Source organism: Heterocephalus glaber, unplaced genomic scaffold (assembly GCF_053883595.1).
Source record: "Heterocephalus glaber isolate CG9 unplaced genomic scaffold, H.glaber_assembly_v1.0 deba00001497, whole genome shotgun sequence".
NCBI classification, from domain to species: Eukaryota; Metazoa; Chordata; class Mammalia; order Rodentia; family Bathyergidae; genus Heterocephalus; species Heterocephalus glaber.
The window spans coordinates 66,384,559-66,400,596 of record NW_028258320.1 but is presented as its reverse complement, the minus strand read 5'-3'; the positions used below and the strand labels follow the sequence as shown (position 1 = coordinate 66,400,596).

Genomic DNA, 16,038 nt, shown 5'->3' with positions numbered 1-16,038 from the left:
ATATACTCTAATAAAATCACTATTACCAGGAATAATATAAAATACAGCACTAAATTATCATAGAGCAACTAAGAATGTGCTACTGGTATTCCTAACTGCAGTAAAGCACAAAGCAGTGAACTGAAAGCATGTTCACAAATAGACCAACGTCCCTAAAACACAATTCTCTGGTAAAAATATCTACAATTAGTCCTTGTTCTCTGATTGGCTTGTCCTCTAGTCTCAAATTACATTAGCTTATCACAAGAGTAGGCTTATATTGTTGACTTTTATAAAATTCAGAAAGACATGCACAATAATTTTCTCTGTATGTTAATGAGTTTCCCTAATTAGGTAGAATACTGAACTTTTTCAGTGAGCCTAAAGCTCCTTAGAATGCCCAATATATAACTTAGGTTTGGGGGCTTTTTAAAAAAATATTCATCCACATCTCTTACTCTTTTGTATATGTTTCAACCCTCCACCTCAGTTAGGGTCTGATCCTGTAAGCAAAGGACTAAGTGAATGGGACTAAAGTGTCTGTTCAAACCTAACTTTATCAGCACAACTCACAATTCCTAGTCATTAAAAAATAACTTACTGGATGCTTACAAAATAAATAGGTGATACAATTTAGATCAGCAATTTGATAACCAGTAGGAAATTTTTCAAGTTTTGAATTGTCTTTCAGAGCCCATTCACTAAAAATCCTAATTCTGTCTGAGGTAAGGTCCAATAAACTGTCATGCAGATATTGTCCTGCAGAATTTAAAAATATTAAAGGACATGCATTATGAAGTCAGCTCAGTGGGGAAGACTATAAGAACCAGATACAATAAACATCACAAGACTTCTGTATCAGCAGAAATCCAAAGGGTAACACCAAGTTGTTACTCAAGAATTAGTTTTTAGCATCAATGAGAGATGAGCCTTTGACATCCAAGAGACAAGAGTGTGGCCCACAACTGAGCCCAGGAATGGAGGTTCATGGCTTACAGGCAGGGTAGAGAGATACAATAAGGAAATTAACTGACTTGGAACAGTGGTGAGAAATAGCAAAAAAAAAAAAAAAAAGCTGGAGGTAGAAGAATCAAAATGTAGTAAGTGCTGTAATTTAAAAAGAAGAGTTTAGGGGCCGGGGATTTAGCTCAGTGGTTTCGCCCCCTGCTGCACAAGCACAAGGACCCGAGTTCGATCCCCGGTACCAAAAAATAAAAGTAAATAAATAAATAAAAAGAAGAGTTTGGATTTGGTGTTGGAAATCAGTAGTTCTTAAAAGCATTTTTAACTTGGGCTTTCTCGAACAGGATAAGCAATGCTAAGTGTATAATACATGCAACAATCTCAGCAACTTGGTATTCTGAGAGTCTATCATTCAGACAAAGTACAATTGGCTATTCCTGGTCTTGTACCATTCATATGCATGCCGGGACCCAGGATGCTCCATTCCACTGATCCAGGTTAGCACGGTATAGTAAGACAAATGCTGAATACTTTGGTTTTGCAGGCCATACAGCCTCTGACCCAACTACAGAATTCTATCACTGTAACACAAAAACAGCCATACACAGGTAAGAGCAGTTGTGTTCCAACAAAACTTTATTTATAGAAACAGGGAGCAGCAAACAAGCCAGATTTGGCCCAGGGGGTCACTGGCCAACCACTGGTCTAGGGTGTGGAGGAGGTGCAATGTGGAAGACTGTGTGAGAGGTTTTCACTTGGAAGTGGAATACATCTATTCTACTAAGTCTTTAATAAGCTAGAATCTGGTCATGTGTCCAAGATGAAGTGAAGAGTCTAAAGCTATGCTCTAGTTTTTTAAAGAAAAAACAATTTCGGTTTGGTGAACACACCCATTCATTTACACTTCCCCAGGCATATTTGTTTTTGAAAAATGATATTCTGCTAATAGAAAAAATTGTTGCTTTCCACATTATGAAGGAAAACATCCAACAATTTAGTTGATAGGACAGTTGTAAATGACAATAAAAATTTGACACTGACACAAATCAATAAAAAGCAAGAGCAGCAATAATTCTGAAACACAACTCACAACCAATTATAAACTTATATAACATTTTCTTGAAAACAACAAAAATTCCACTACACTTTCAAGTACAAATGCTGTAGGAGTCTGACAGGTACCAAGCATTCAAGTCAGATGATAACTGACTTCTCCATGGAAAACTGAATTAGTGTCAACAGTACGCGCAATGCAGAATGCTCATTAAACCCAACTCCTTTCCTGTTGAGTACACAGCTAACCCCTTTTCCATAACTGGCTGCAATGGGACTGGGACATAAATGAGCTCTGGCCAAGGGAATATAGGTGGATATAATGCACACTACTGCCAGGTTTGATACAAAGAAATGTTCCATCTCAGATGCTGCTCTTTCTTCCCTCTTGTACTGATCTCGGAAGCCATGTGACAAAAGGTGGCGCTACAAGAAAGCAGCCTGGTTCCTGAAAGACTGCCTGCAGCTGAATGACTTCATGGAGCAGAGCACCAACTTTTTCCATCTCCTCCATAACTGCTTTGTGAAAACAGTGAGCAATAAATTTTTACTGTAATAAACCACTGAGACGTAGCGTTATTACAGCCACTACCCTATGCTAACAGTCCTTACAGATTTCAGAATGCGTTATATGTTATAAATATTAAACTTTAGTAATCCTTTAAAACTTAGCTTTTCAACAATGTTTAAGTTGCATAAAAGTATGTACATATTCACCTTATGGGTGAGGTGTTCTCAGTCTATCAAGAAAGATCTCCACGGCTCAAGACTGGGCTGGAAGCAGATCTACAGGATGAAAATAGTATTCCAGGAAACTGGTCTGCTCACCTGTGTTCATTTATCCAAAATATCTAACACCTACTGTCTACGAAGCATCATGGTCGTCATGGTGGAAAGCAAGGGCAAAAAGATAAATGATATGCATATGCAGGCCCTGCGCTAAACTGTGATGGTGGGAGGGAAAAGGACTAAGCTGTTAGTGAACAATGTGATGCTCATAGAAGATGTAAGACTTATGCAGAAAATGCTACAGCTCAGGAAATCACCACCACTCCCTAGAAGTCCAAGAAAGGCTTCAAGGAAGCAGGGAGATATTACAAAGATTCTGTGAATTAGTAACTTCAGGAAAAAAGTGCTTTGAAGAGTCCTACTCTTTGTTGAAGTAACCCAATGTAAAGCCTATTTTCTTCTATTGTTTTCCACAAGGATATGGGAACTATTCCAAGAACAGAAGCAAAAAAAAGTATGTTTTATGACTTTCAATGTGATTTTTTTTCCAGTGGACTTTACCTACAAAATAAATAAAATTCTACTAACTTCTAACAAAATGTTCCTTGGTACATTTAAAATTTGGGGGCATAAAGAAAATACTCCAGTTTTAATCATACACATTATTTACAGTCCTTACATACCTGCAATCATAGGTAAACCAACTCACTCACCAAAAACAAAATCCAGTTTCACAGCTACATATCTTATCTTTAACCTTGTTCAGTATTCTTACAAAACACTGTTCCCAAGAACGCAAGGCTCTATAAAGAGATATATTTGGCCTCATTAGAAAAATAATTCATAGCACGTGTCCTAGTGATATGAACTGGTAGCTTTAAAAGTATATTTGGTTTGGATATTAATGTGAAAAATATAGGTCCCACGTAAGTGAGGGCTGATATTGGGAGGATACTATACATACAGTGCTATGTAAAGACAACAACACGTTGACAATATCCTCCCAAATTCTACCCAGGATAAAGATGCTTGCTGAAAATGTGAACTGTACTCTTTTTCTAGTTCTATTTATGCTGAATGCATCCTTCTGTCTTTTTACACTTAATTAGAGCTACCCCTTTGTCACACGTTTTACATTTACCGCAAAGATGGCCTATGACACAAAGAGTAACTTTTAGAAATTTACACAGTATGTCCTCATATCTAGTGTTTTATAAACATGAAGGAGAAAAACAGTTTTGAAAGTAAAAAACTTTATGTAATTGCAATATTTTTATACATACATCATAAACAGCTGTATTTTTTTATCGAAACCCCATTAATATTGAAGTAACCTAAAACAAAGTCTATATCAAAAGGTCACACTCACTTTTAAATCCTATGGCAGTCCATGTATACAAGTCCAAACACAAACCGATTAAAGATTTGAGGATACTTATTTTTTCATATGTTTACTTTACTTAAAATATTATTTTTGTACTATTTCCTATTTCTTTGCTCTTCACTAAAATTATCTAAGTTATTTTAGACAATTCTTTCCAATAATCTTTTGCAAAAATAAGTTCAGTAAAAGGTGAAGGAAGGAAATATATTTTTACCTACCCATGTAATTTAGAATTTAATGAAATATTCAGGCACAATATATGAAATACCAATATAAAATATTTTAGAATACCACATCAAAACTATAAACTCTTCAATAAAAATACTGGTAACTATATAACATTTTATTTTTCAGGAGTACATCTATAAACAAAACTAAATGATGCTTTCTAAAATCACAGCAAATACCCATTTATTGATAAAAGAAAGCAAAATAAATACAAACTTTCCTATGAAAACTTTAAATTTATATTTTCTTTTTTTTGGTACCGGGGATCGAACTCAGGTCCTTGCACTTGCGAAGCAGGCGGTGGAACCACTGAGCTAAATCCCCGACCTAAATTTATATTTTCTAACACGTCACAGAAGGTACACAAATAAGATGTTTGAGAGAAAAGCCTAAAAAGTGACTGTTAGCACATTTTCTATTCGTAGAGGAACAAAGAAAATGCTGCTTTTTTTAAAAAAGACATAGAGCCGAGGATTTAGCTCAGTGGTTCCGCTGCCTGCCTCATAAGTGCAAGGTCCCGAGTTTGATCCCTGGTACCCCAAAAAATAAAAATAAAATAAAATAAAAAGATATAACAATGCATAAAACATAATACAGGTTGAGTTTCACTTATCCAAAATGCTTAGGAAGCAAAGTGTTTCAGATTTTGGAGCTTTTTAAATTTTGGAACATTTGCATTGACTTTACAAGCTAAGTATTCCTATTCCAAAAATTCAAAATCTGAAATGCTCCAAAACCCAAAACTCAAAGAATTCTATTATTATGAAACCATTAACACTTATGCCAGTATTTCTTAAGAAAAAGCATTTCATATTTTGGATTTTGGCTTAGGGATGCTCTCATTGTGGCAGTCGCCATTCACCAGTTCCTATACGATTTATCCTCACTGAATCACACCCTTAGGTATTATTTTCCTCATTTCAAAGATGAAGATGCTGAGGTTTATAGAGGTCACAGCACTACCAAGCCAAGATTCCCATTCAGGTCTATGAAGAAAACTTTCATTACGTGGCAAACATTCCATTGTGCACTTCTATGAAAATAACATAAGATTTCATTAAATTCATCTTATTCTTTTCTTGAGGTTTCCTTAATCAGTTTACCATCATTCACTTCTGCATAATCCATAATGGCATTTAAATGTAGATAGTTCCAACTTCTAAGGGATAATATACACATAGTATATACACATAAGTGAGAATTCAGAGTTTAAAACTCTAATCTTTATCATAATAATTTCTACAACTATAAATCATCATATCCCTTTAGTGTACCATACCAAAGTACCCACAAGAGTCACTGAATTCCAATAAACATTCACAAGTAAAAACTTTTCTAAACAGTAATTTAATAAGTATAGTTAGCATCTATTATGAAACCATAAGTACTTAAGCCAGTATTTCTTAAATAGGCCATGGGCTGCTACTGGCCTACTGTTTCTCCAGATAGTCCAAGAATCAATACCTGGAAAATATACAGAAACAGCTTTCTAACACCTCTGGGTTATGCACTCTCGTCATGTCTCATCAAAAGCCACGATGCTTTCCCCAAAAGTTTTGGAGAGGTTCGAGCACACATAAATAGGAGCAGACTAGGGGAGGGAATAAGAATCTTTTATTCATCCAAGATAAAAAGTTCAATTCAGAAGATGTATGTAGCACTGCTTGGCTCTATAATTAATTTTAAAAATAGGAATTTTTTCAAGTAAAATGAAACAAATTTAAAATATCCATGTATTTAAAAGGAGTATTTGATATTTCCAAGTACAAGATTTTCCCAAAGAGCACAAATTCCCCCATATTAAGCTTACCTTGAAGATGGCATTATATTTGAAGCCCTGAATTTTGTTGTAAACGGATTAGTTGAGTCATAATCAAAATAGTCCTGCCGATTTTCACTAAAAGCATTAGGTGATTTCAAGTCACAAGGGCTATCAGATCCCCCATTGTTAAGTTTATCAGACCTTCTGGTTTCTTTTTTCCCAGTCACTCTTTCAAACAGGCTAACTTTCTCCCTTTTCTCTCTTTTATTTTCTTTTCTTACTTCAATTGATTTTGAAAACAAATTCATGCTACTGTCCCATGATTCACTGCTTTCTTCAAATGGATTCTTCTTTCTTGGCAGTGTTGCAAATTTTTGGGGTAATGAAGCAGTCACGTTTGTAAATAGGTCATTTTGTCTTCCAAAAGACAATTCACCTTCATCCACAATGCTGTCAGGTTGGTTCATTTTAGAAGTATCAAAGCTTAATGTTCTTCTGTGTGGAGATTTGAGACTTCCTACAAACAATTTTGTACTTAGTACACATTACATCACACTATTTGACACATTCTACTGCTTTTAGAATAAGCACAATTAGCTATTTAAAGGTATTAACCTTAAAAATAATCAAAGAAAACCTTAAAATGGTAAGGTATAGCAGTCTGAAGTATCTAGGTTATTAATAATTAGTGCACTGTTAGACAATTACTAATTTCTTAGGCTCAGAAACCACCACATAAACAAATTATGATGTCAAGAATCTGTTGGTATGATAATGCTGGAAATTCTGAAGGATATTTCTTTGTTACATATTAGCATTGTTTACTTTCTTACTGCTGAACATAAAAGTATTTTTTTAAGGACATTATGAAATGGAATATTCATTTATGCTTCTGGCTTTCAAGATGGAAGAAACAGCAGTTATAAAAGAAGCCTGGCCATGAAGGGAGACTGGGACTCATTTATTATTATCTAATAATATAAATATAAATGCAAACAACCTCTGCCTTCAACAAACATCATTTAGGGGTATTAAAGGCACACAATACTTAATATGTGACTAAATTTAGAAAATACAAGAAACTGCATTTTTATTTTCTAACTTTAAAAATTAAATCTTAAAACCTGGAAAATTATTTCAGGCTACTAAAGGTACAATTAGAAAAAAGGAACCACTTACCACTTTCTGGAACTGCACCAAAGGAATCTATCTGGCGTCCAAGATGTGTTTGACCTACAGCGCCAGACTTTAGTTTCTCCGAAGATACGTGGGACCCAGTTAAATCAGACATTGAATGTGCAGAAGAGAGTCTCTGAGGACCCAAAAGAAAAGGTTTTTTTGGTTTGGATTTCATCTGTATTTCACCACTTGAAAACTCAGTATTGGCATCTGGCATGTGAGTACTTGGAATGATTGCAGAAGACGTATCAGAAAATGTTCCATCATTTTTTCTACCTTTCATCTTATCTTTTAATTTTGCAAAAGGAGATCTTGTTTTGTCCTTCATTGATAAGTCAAACATACTTGCTGTCATATTGTTCCTCATGAATTGAATATTGACCTTTATCTCACCCCTGCTTTTGACTCTTTTTCCTTGTTTGGATTCTAATCTAAACCACCTTAAAGAAAAGAAAAAACAGGTTGTAATATTTAATAAAGAAAGGAAGCCAAGCTTTGTTATATACAAATAGCTACATCATCCAAAGCTACCCATTAAGGTAGTCTATGTACTGAATGAGAACCTGCTTGCCACAGTATTTACAGTTTTCCCAACTGTTTGACTTTAAAAAACTGATCAGTTTCTATGATGTGACATATACTATGGCAACAGATCTTTTGTGAATATGATAAGGTGTTTAGATAACATTTTCTTTTATAGTTGAAAATTACTCATTAAAAATTTTTACCAACAATAGTTAATATGCTTCCGCATAGGATAATTATTTTTAATGGCTAAGGACATTTTTTCACATTAAAAGATACTGAGACAGACATTTTCAAAGAATTTGTCAATTACTCTAAAGTGCTATAATATTGTAATAAAATCTTAGTCCATCCCAGCATACTACTTATGTAAAAGTATCAAAAGAATTTTGTTAACATTGGAGACCACTACAAATGGTTTACTAATCATTAAAGCTGTGAATGATGTAATTTAAATTAATCTTAAATATATTAAAGCCTTTCAAATATGCAAAGGACAACAAATCGTTGTTTTCAAAAAAGTTTAAATGCTTCTGTTGGAATCTGTTTTCATTTACTATTGCTACTGTAACACTACTGAATAAAAATTACTTTATAAATAAAGCCAAATCATAAGCTTTCAATCACATCAGCGTATTATACCACCCATTTTTAAATGATGTATGAGAAGCAAAGTTTATTTTGGTTTTGTTTATAGTACTTCTATCTGTGAGGAATTCTCTCGGTCTTGGTGTCACAAGTGGTCATTCTTCAGGGCAAACAGCCAAAAAACCCTGCAAAAATCAAGTCTAGAAAAGTGTTTCTACAATGTATTCACATTACTTAGCAATGAAGCATGGCCACCATTACTTCAGACAAGTTATTAAATACAGCTCTACTTGAGTATAGCAAATTTCCTTAGCTCCAAAGGAACTCTCATTTAATTTTACATTAGTCCTTTCATTGTTATCAACAAGATATGCCAAGAAAAACTGCATTTACTATATATCTAGTGGAAGACTAGTTTACAGACTTTTCCAAGAAAGAGAGGGAATGGTGATTAATATTTATATCAACTACATCTTAGCAAGTAACATGAGAGCGAAATGTCTTTTCTTTATTCATTATATTGGAGCAATTAAGAAATATAGTAGTTGTATCAAAATAAGCTATTTCTTAGAAGAGAATTTATTTTTCCTTAAATTCTTTCATTGGTACATTTTAGGTATACAATACGTTTACATTTATCATTGGGTGTTTGCACCTGTACATGATGTATCTTGGTTCTTATTTTTTCCCCATTACCTGTGTGCCCTTCACCCCCTCTATCCTTCCCTATTTACATAGAAGAGAAAATTTTTAATTGAAAGTGTTAACGTGAGACCAAAATCCTTCATGTAAAGCAAACAGAAAAATCTGAAGAAACAGAGGCCAGAAACAAAATGACAGTAATAAACTGTAGACTAGAGAACCTTGAAAGATACAAAACTAAGCACGCAAAACGCCTGGGAAGGAAGCAAGGCTATACCTCCAGCAATTCACTCATGTTTTGGAAAACAGAGCCATTTTCAGCTGGGGAGGGAAGGAACACTTTTGATGGACGATACCTCAGCAACACTCTGTCACATCTCAGGTTAGACAGAAAATACGTGAATGCAGTTTGTGAGAAAACAAGCAAATGTGGAATTTGTATGTGTATAATAAAGCGAATCTGAGAAGAAAATAAACCAGTTAACTTCCCAAAAATGAAAAAGATAAAAATTCATAGAATTTTAGATGTAAGAGCAAGTAAAATTATCTACTTTAACATCCTTATTTCACAGATGAGGAAATTGAGGCACAGAGAATAATATGTAATTTCCCAACATCAGAGTAAAGTCAAATAAGGAAAAAAAATCTAAAGCTGATGAATAACAGCTGTAGGAAAATAGTTCTTCCTTATTTGACGAACCACATGTGTTAATAAGGTTAACCACATGGCTGCCACACGTTACAGGATACTGTAATTATTCAGGAGGCATGATAGCCAAAGAAGATTTTCTGCCACCAGAGTATAAGCTTCTTGAAGGCAGTTTACCCTATACTGAATAAAATGTTTACTCAGTGGTTATTTCCAGAACCAGTATTCTTAAAATCACCAATCTACAACAACATGCACGTGCATGTGGTACTGTACTGTTTTTCAGTAGGGAACTCCAGAGAATGTTAAGCTTTAAAGTATAAAGCAACTCCGTATTTCAATAAAAATTATAAATAGTGTATTTTCCACCCCCCAAACAACCCTGCAAAGTATTCTAACATTCTAAATTAGTGTATTCTAACAAATACACTAATTAAAAAAATAAGCATGATAATTAACTTTAGCTGCTTTGTTTTGAAATTGATGTAAGGAGAGAAGTCTTAATGAGACCTTCAAAAATCATTCCTGAGATAGTGTTTATTTTCCCAGGCTTCAAAAAGATAAAATGAAGACACAGCATTTGGGGCTTACTGGATTAACGCGGATTTTTTTCACCTCTGGAGCACTGGATTTAAACTGTTTATGGCCTCTGTTCAATTTTTAGTGGGCACAGGTCCATGTCCAAAAACCACCACACATGTGGGAACTATTTCCAAGCAATTGGTGCTGTGTGGTCAGAAACGGGACAAGATTGGCAGTAAGGGTGCCAGAGGCCAGGATGCAGGTGCACAAAGGAGACTCCCACAAAAGTCCTAAAACCACATATGTTTCAGTCCTGTCTAACTCTGGGGCCTCTTGACTGTTACTTCTTTCCATGAGCATTAAAAAAAAAAAAAAAAATCAACATCACCTACTTCTGTTGTTAAAAAAAAAAAGGATATTACATAATAGCATCAACAATTTTACCATTCTCTTATTAAATATTGTATTATTTCCTTAAATTGCGCACCACAACCAACCCAAATATCCATCGAAGGGGTAGATACAGAGGTTCTCTATCCACTAAAAGGGTCTGGCTCGGGCCCTTTACCCTTTTTCTTTAAAAGAAAAAAGTATTTTCAAGGTGTAAAACAAGTAATAAAGTACTTTTACTATTCCATTTCTTTGCCTTTTATGACATGACTGGAAGACAAAATGTAAATACTTGTCTTCAGTGTCAAAAACTAAAACGTGTCACATCCAGCAGTTTCATGGGACTTCAAGATCAGCTGGTAGCCTTCATCACTCACACCAGTTTTTTAAAAAGTGCTTGGGAATATGACGACAAGGTTTAGCAACGTGCAGAATATTAACTGTCTTTCTTGCAATACACCGGAAGCTCAAGTCTGTCTCTTACTGTGCCACATGTACAGCTGTGCCGGAAAAAGGAAGCTAGTAAATATATTAAAAATCTAGAAATATTACCAATGAAGATTATCTCATTAAATACGTGTTCCCCATTTATCCACAAAGAAAATGTTCAAGGTTTAATAACATATGAAAATCACCTGAATGCAAGCCCTGTTGATAACATTTCAAAGCATTTCCCCCCTGCAGTCCTAATCAATTTTATATAAAGACTACAATATTAAGGGTATTGCTTACGGCCATGTTTAGTGTAACTGATCCTGCCAAAGACAGGAATAAAACAAGAAGAAACTTTAAAATGTTCATTCTCAGACTTTTTCAGACTTGGGCCTACTTTAACTTAAAAAATTTATGCCTTGGAGGCCTGCACTATATTATTCATTACTATTAAAAGTACCATTTAAACATAGTAAGAAATTTGAAGTCAAAATATACTCAAAAGTTTATATTCAAAACCATTTACAAAGTATATACTAAGAGTCACCCCAAATTGACAATTTGAAACAAATTATTTGGTAATTACTCATTTTTCATTTTAAATTTGATGATGAATCCTGTATAGGAAACTGAATGCCACTTTTTAAAGTATCAAATAGTTCTGCTATTAAAATCATCTGTAAACAGGCAACTTTAAAAAATAAAACTTTTCTTTAAAAATACTTCTCATCAACTAGTTTAAATTTTTACCATTTGTCTCCTGCATTCCTATTTCTCATCTCACTACCCTTTCACCCTACATATACTGAATCTTAAAGACCTGATTCAAAACAAAACAATAAACTCCCATTGTGAGAAGTCTACAGGCAGTTAAATACATAAAAAGCAAGAGATGGTTGTTTTAAAATATAAGAAATTAACATGAACTTAATGAAAATTATTACTGTACAATAGTTTTTAAAGAGTACGTAAATTTCAGTTATGACTGAAAGAAAAATCAAAACTACTCTGGAAATGTGAACTACTCTTACAAGTTCAGTTCATTTCTCTCCCGTTAATTTCATTGATCTTGATGTTCTTTCCGGCTTAAAAAAAAAAACCTGTAAAGTTAAGGGTGGCTGAATTATCTATTTCTGAAAACTTTTTTTTCAATTTAAGATATAGACTAGTATTCATTTGTATTATGATTTTTTAAATTAAAATATACCTCACTCAAGCTTGAGAGACTGAAAAGGCCATATTTGCATTGAAGAAGTCATTAAACCGCTTCATCACAAGAATTTAATCATTGTCTGGGATCTTAACAGCAGTTAATAAGGTCTAAACATACTAGCTTTGCAAAAGTAACTCTAAAGTAATACAACAGCTCCAGGATACTGCAAATTCAAAGGAAAATGTTAGTGAGTTCAAGATTGAGCATATTTGTGCGTACTTTCAAAACTTTTAACACCTTTTTCTAACAAGACGCACTGACGCTGAAAAATCGTTAGGCTAAATTAAGGGCCAGCTGTGTTTATAATTCTAAAATGAAATACTGAGTTTTAAAATTGGTAACACATCGTTTGACAGCCACAGAGTTCATCATATATAAAAACATTACATTGGAAGATTTAATTTTCTGATCTTCTATATCATGGGAAATTGTAATGTTTAAAGAACATAATTTGTACCTACAATAGTTCTAGTCGGCCAAAACCAGTCCTTTTAAAAAAGTGAAATAATATTAATTTTCTTAAAATCCGGTGCAAAACATTCAATTATTTAATAGATGTTTACCTCAGACAGAAAGGAGGAATAATGGATAATTAATCACTCCATTTAAAAAAGGTTTCATCACAAGGGCTATTTTTACTTCAGAGTCATGCAAATAGGGTGCTTAAAACTGGGTCATATTTCAATCCAAAACCAATGCCCCTAGTACACAAATATATTTCCAAGAACAGAAAATCCATAAATAAGGTATAGTTAAGGTCCCCAAAATTCAAAACAAATTACATAACTTACTCTGTTTTCCTTCTTTGTTTGTCCTCAAAGATGTCATTGAGATTGATTGCCACCTGCCCTAAAAATTTATCCAGCCCCACCAGGGATCTGTGCATAACTATAAGGAAAAGAATGTATTTCTCTGGATTCCCCTGCATTAGCAATCCAGGCAGCTCAAAGGAGGCCTCTTCCTTCCAGACTGGCTCAAGGGTTTTCTCAGCTACAGAGGTGGAATACTTTTCCTTGCCCAGCTGAATTATAGTGTATGTGTCATTGGTGCCACTTTTGCCTTTTGGCTTCAGATCTTTGGCTTGGAGCACTGTGACCTGCACGTGGGTTGGGAACCACTTTTGGGCTTGCTCAGAAAGCATCATTCTGTCCTTTTTCTCCGCACTGAGTTCACAAGCGCAGGCAGTGCCCCTCCCTCAAGGAGAGCCTAATTCCTCAAATCACAGCATTCTCGGGGCATTTAACGGAGCCAGGCCGACTCGGGGCTGCCCAAAGCCCCTAGGGCTGGTGTCAAAACGCCTCACGGGGGCAGCCTGGGGTCACGGCTGCTCTGGGGATCCCTGTCCTCTGGAAAAGCACAGGGGCCCACATCACCTGGCCACGCCGTCCAGGCCTCCGCGCCTCACGTCTCCACCTTCCCACGGCGCCCGCCCCGGGCACCGGCCTGGGCGGCGGGCGGCGGGCGGCTCCTGGGCCTAAGGGGAGGGGAGGCCTGGCCGCCGTGCCACCGCCCCGACTCTACGCCTGCCTCCTTGCGGCCGGGCCTCCGCAAGCCTCCCGCCCGCCGTGCGCGGGTCTGCGGGCCCGTCGCGGCTCCTCCTCCCGACCCCGGTAATACGAACCGCCGGCGACTCGCGCGGCCTCGCTCCCGCTCGCCAACCTCTCCCTCCTCCTCCCTCTCGCCCGGGCTCCTCCTATCGGGCGGGGAGGGTCGCCCGAGGGCGGAGTGGCACGGGGCGGGGGATACGACTGCCCCAACGCCGGCGGGCCGCGGGGCGGGCCGCGAACTGCCGGGCAGCGGACGCAGGGATAAGCCAGGCCGGGCCGCCGGCTCCTAGCACCGGGAGGGCGGCGGCCGCGGCACTTCCGGGTTAGCCTTCTCCATGTTGGTCTCAGCAACGCGAGGGGCGGGGCGGGGCGGGGTGGGGCCGCAGGGTCAGGGGTTAGCCCCTCCCCCGTTGCTATGGCGACCGGGGCGGGCGACGCGGGACGCTCCCGGGCTAGGTCCTTGGTGAATCCTGACCAGGTGTTGGGCTCTGAGGACTCAGGGCCCTGCAAAGGCCCACACGAGGGGAGAGGTGGGGGCCTCCCAAGAGGAGATCTCGATGCCCTGGAGATTGCCCGAGCTAGGGAGGGACCCGATTGCAGTCTTTGAGGATGGACTCTGCTCTTGTCTACCCGGGATGCCCTTGCGTGGCTGAGCTCGGGTTCCAGCAGTGACGGTGGACTGCATTGGTCTTCTTCACTGACTGAAACGTGTTTTGCTCCAACCCTGTATCTATCCATTTCGAAAAGAGAAGAGCCCGTCATTTGACTAAAAGTGACATCGCTCACCCAGACTAAGGAAGAGAGAGAAACCAATTAAAGATCACAAAACTAACGCAGGGATTAATAGAGTTCAAGGAAAGAGGCACTGGGGTTGGCGTCTGCCGCCATCAGTCTATGTGACCTTGGCCAAGTTATTTCCCATGTCTGAGCCTCAGCTTTTACACGGATAAAACAGCTTCAATTAGTCTCAGACTCCGTCATAACTATGGGGTCCAAAATCATTTCTTGGGCACTCACAGTCTGGTACACTATTTGGATCATGCGGAAACCATGTCCCAGTTTTAGAAGGATAGATTGGAAGAACTTAGGAAATGATACATGGACCTCCCTGGCTCAGTGTGGCACATACTTCTAAGTCTCCCTTTGTCCTTCTATTTCCCAGTTACAAGAGACGTATCTCTGTTACCTTTATTTCCATTCATGTCTTCCCAAGGAAATTCTAAGTCCTTTGGAATAACTTGTGTGTCATGCAAAGCCTTTATAGAGCTAAGCATGCAGTAGACATGCTAGCCAATTTATTGTGTAACTTAATGCCTTTTCTCCTTTTACGGGACTGATGTTAAGAGTAAACCAGTATGATAGCTATGAATTAACTTTTTTCAACTTGTAATAGCCACAAACATGTAAGATACTGTGTTTATTATTTTCAGGCCAAGTTTAAAACTTCTCCATTGTGGCAGAACTTTCCATCCCTGGGAGACAGCTTATGCAGGACCACGTGTAGAAACCAGAATAAAATTATCTCACTGTGTATATAGCATCTGGATCCCAGAGTGGGCAGTTGTCAACTTTAAACAAAAATATGCTTAAGGATTTTTAAAAAGTACATTGAAACAGACAGTGGTGGAATTTGACCAGCATCTCTAGGGAGAAATAATTTGACACCTGAAGCTTACAAAAACCAAATAAGCATCATGAAATCCAATTTAATTGTTTAGAACTTTTATAAATTGCGTTTTTAAAGGCTTGTGTCTCTTTTAAAAGTTGTAATTAAATAAACAATCGGCGATTAATTAGAATAGTGAATGTGTGTTTCTAAAGAGCTTAAATTGTTTGGTAAGCTTTATTAATGATTATAAACTTGTTTACAAGTATCATTTCACTCATCTCTGAAATATAGCCATCTCTAGGGTGGAATTTGGCAGCAGTAGTTCACAGCAACGCAATAACAGACTCCAACACAAGCAGAGAATACTCTAAAGACAAGAGCTGAGCAACTGGAATTGCTAACCTCTCTTCCTGTTGCACCTAAATTTCTTTTGAGTTGTCATAAAACCTGGCTAGAGCAAAAATTGTTTAGTCTTACTAACTGGCAACATCAGAACTTATCACTTATTGTTTTAAAGCCAAAATAAGAAAATAGCATATTCTTGCTCAGAGGGGAAACAAATAAATAAGTCATATGAGCTAAATAGAATCTAGAATTAGATTATAAAAGAGAAATCATTCTGTTTTTATTAAGAAAATAAAAGA

General features: G+C 37.0%; 1 protein-coding gene across 1 annotated transcript in view; it reads right to left on the bottom strand.

The window, feature by feature from the left end:
• Positions 1-14,134, bottom strand: part of Rab11fip2 (RAB11 family interacting protein 2) — a 40,729-nt gene extending 26,595 nt beyond the window's left edge. The window contains exons 1-3 of the mRNA XM_004838845.4: positions 13,030-14,134; positions 7,278-7,717; positions 6,147-6,615 (exon numbers count right to left, since the gene is read on the bottom strand). Of these exons, the coding sequence (XP_004838902.1) occupies positions 6,147-6,615; positions 7,278-7,717; positions 13,030-13,382 (1,262 nt within the window). The 5' untranslated portion in view covers positions 13,383-14,134. The remainder of the gene's footprint in view (positions 1-6,146; positions 6,616-7,277; positions 7,718-13,029) is intronic.
• Between the last annotated feature and the right edge of the window lie 1,904 nt (positions 14,135-16,038).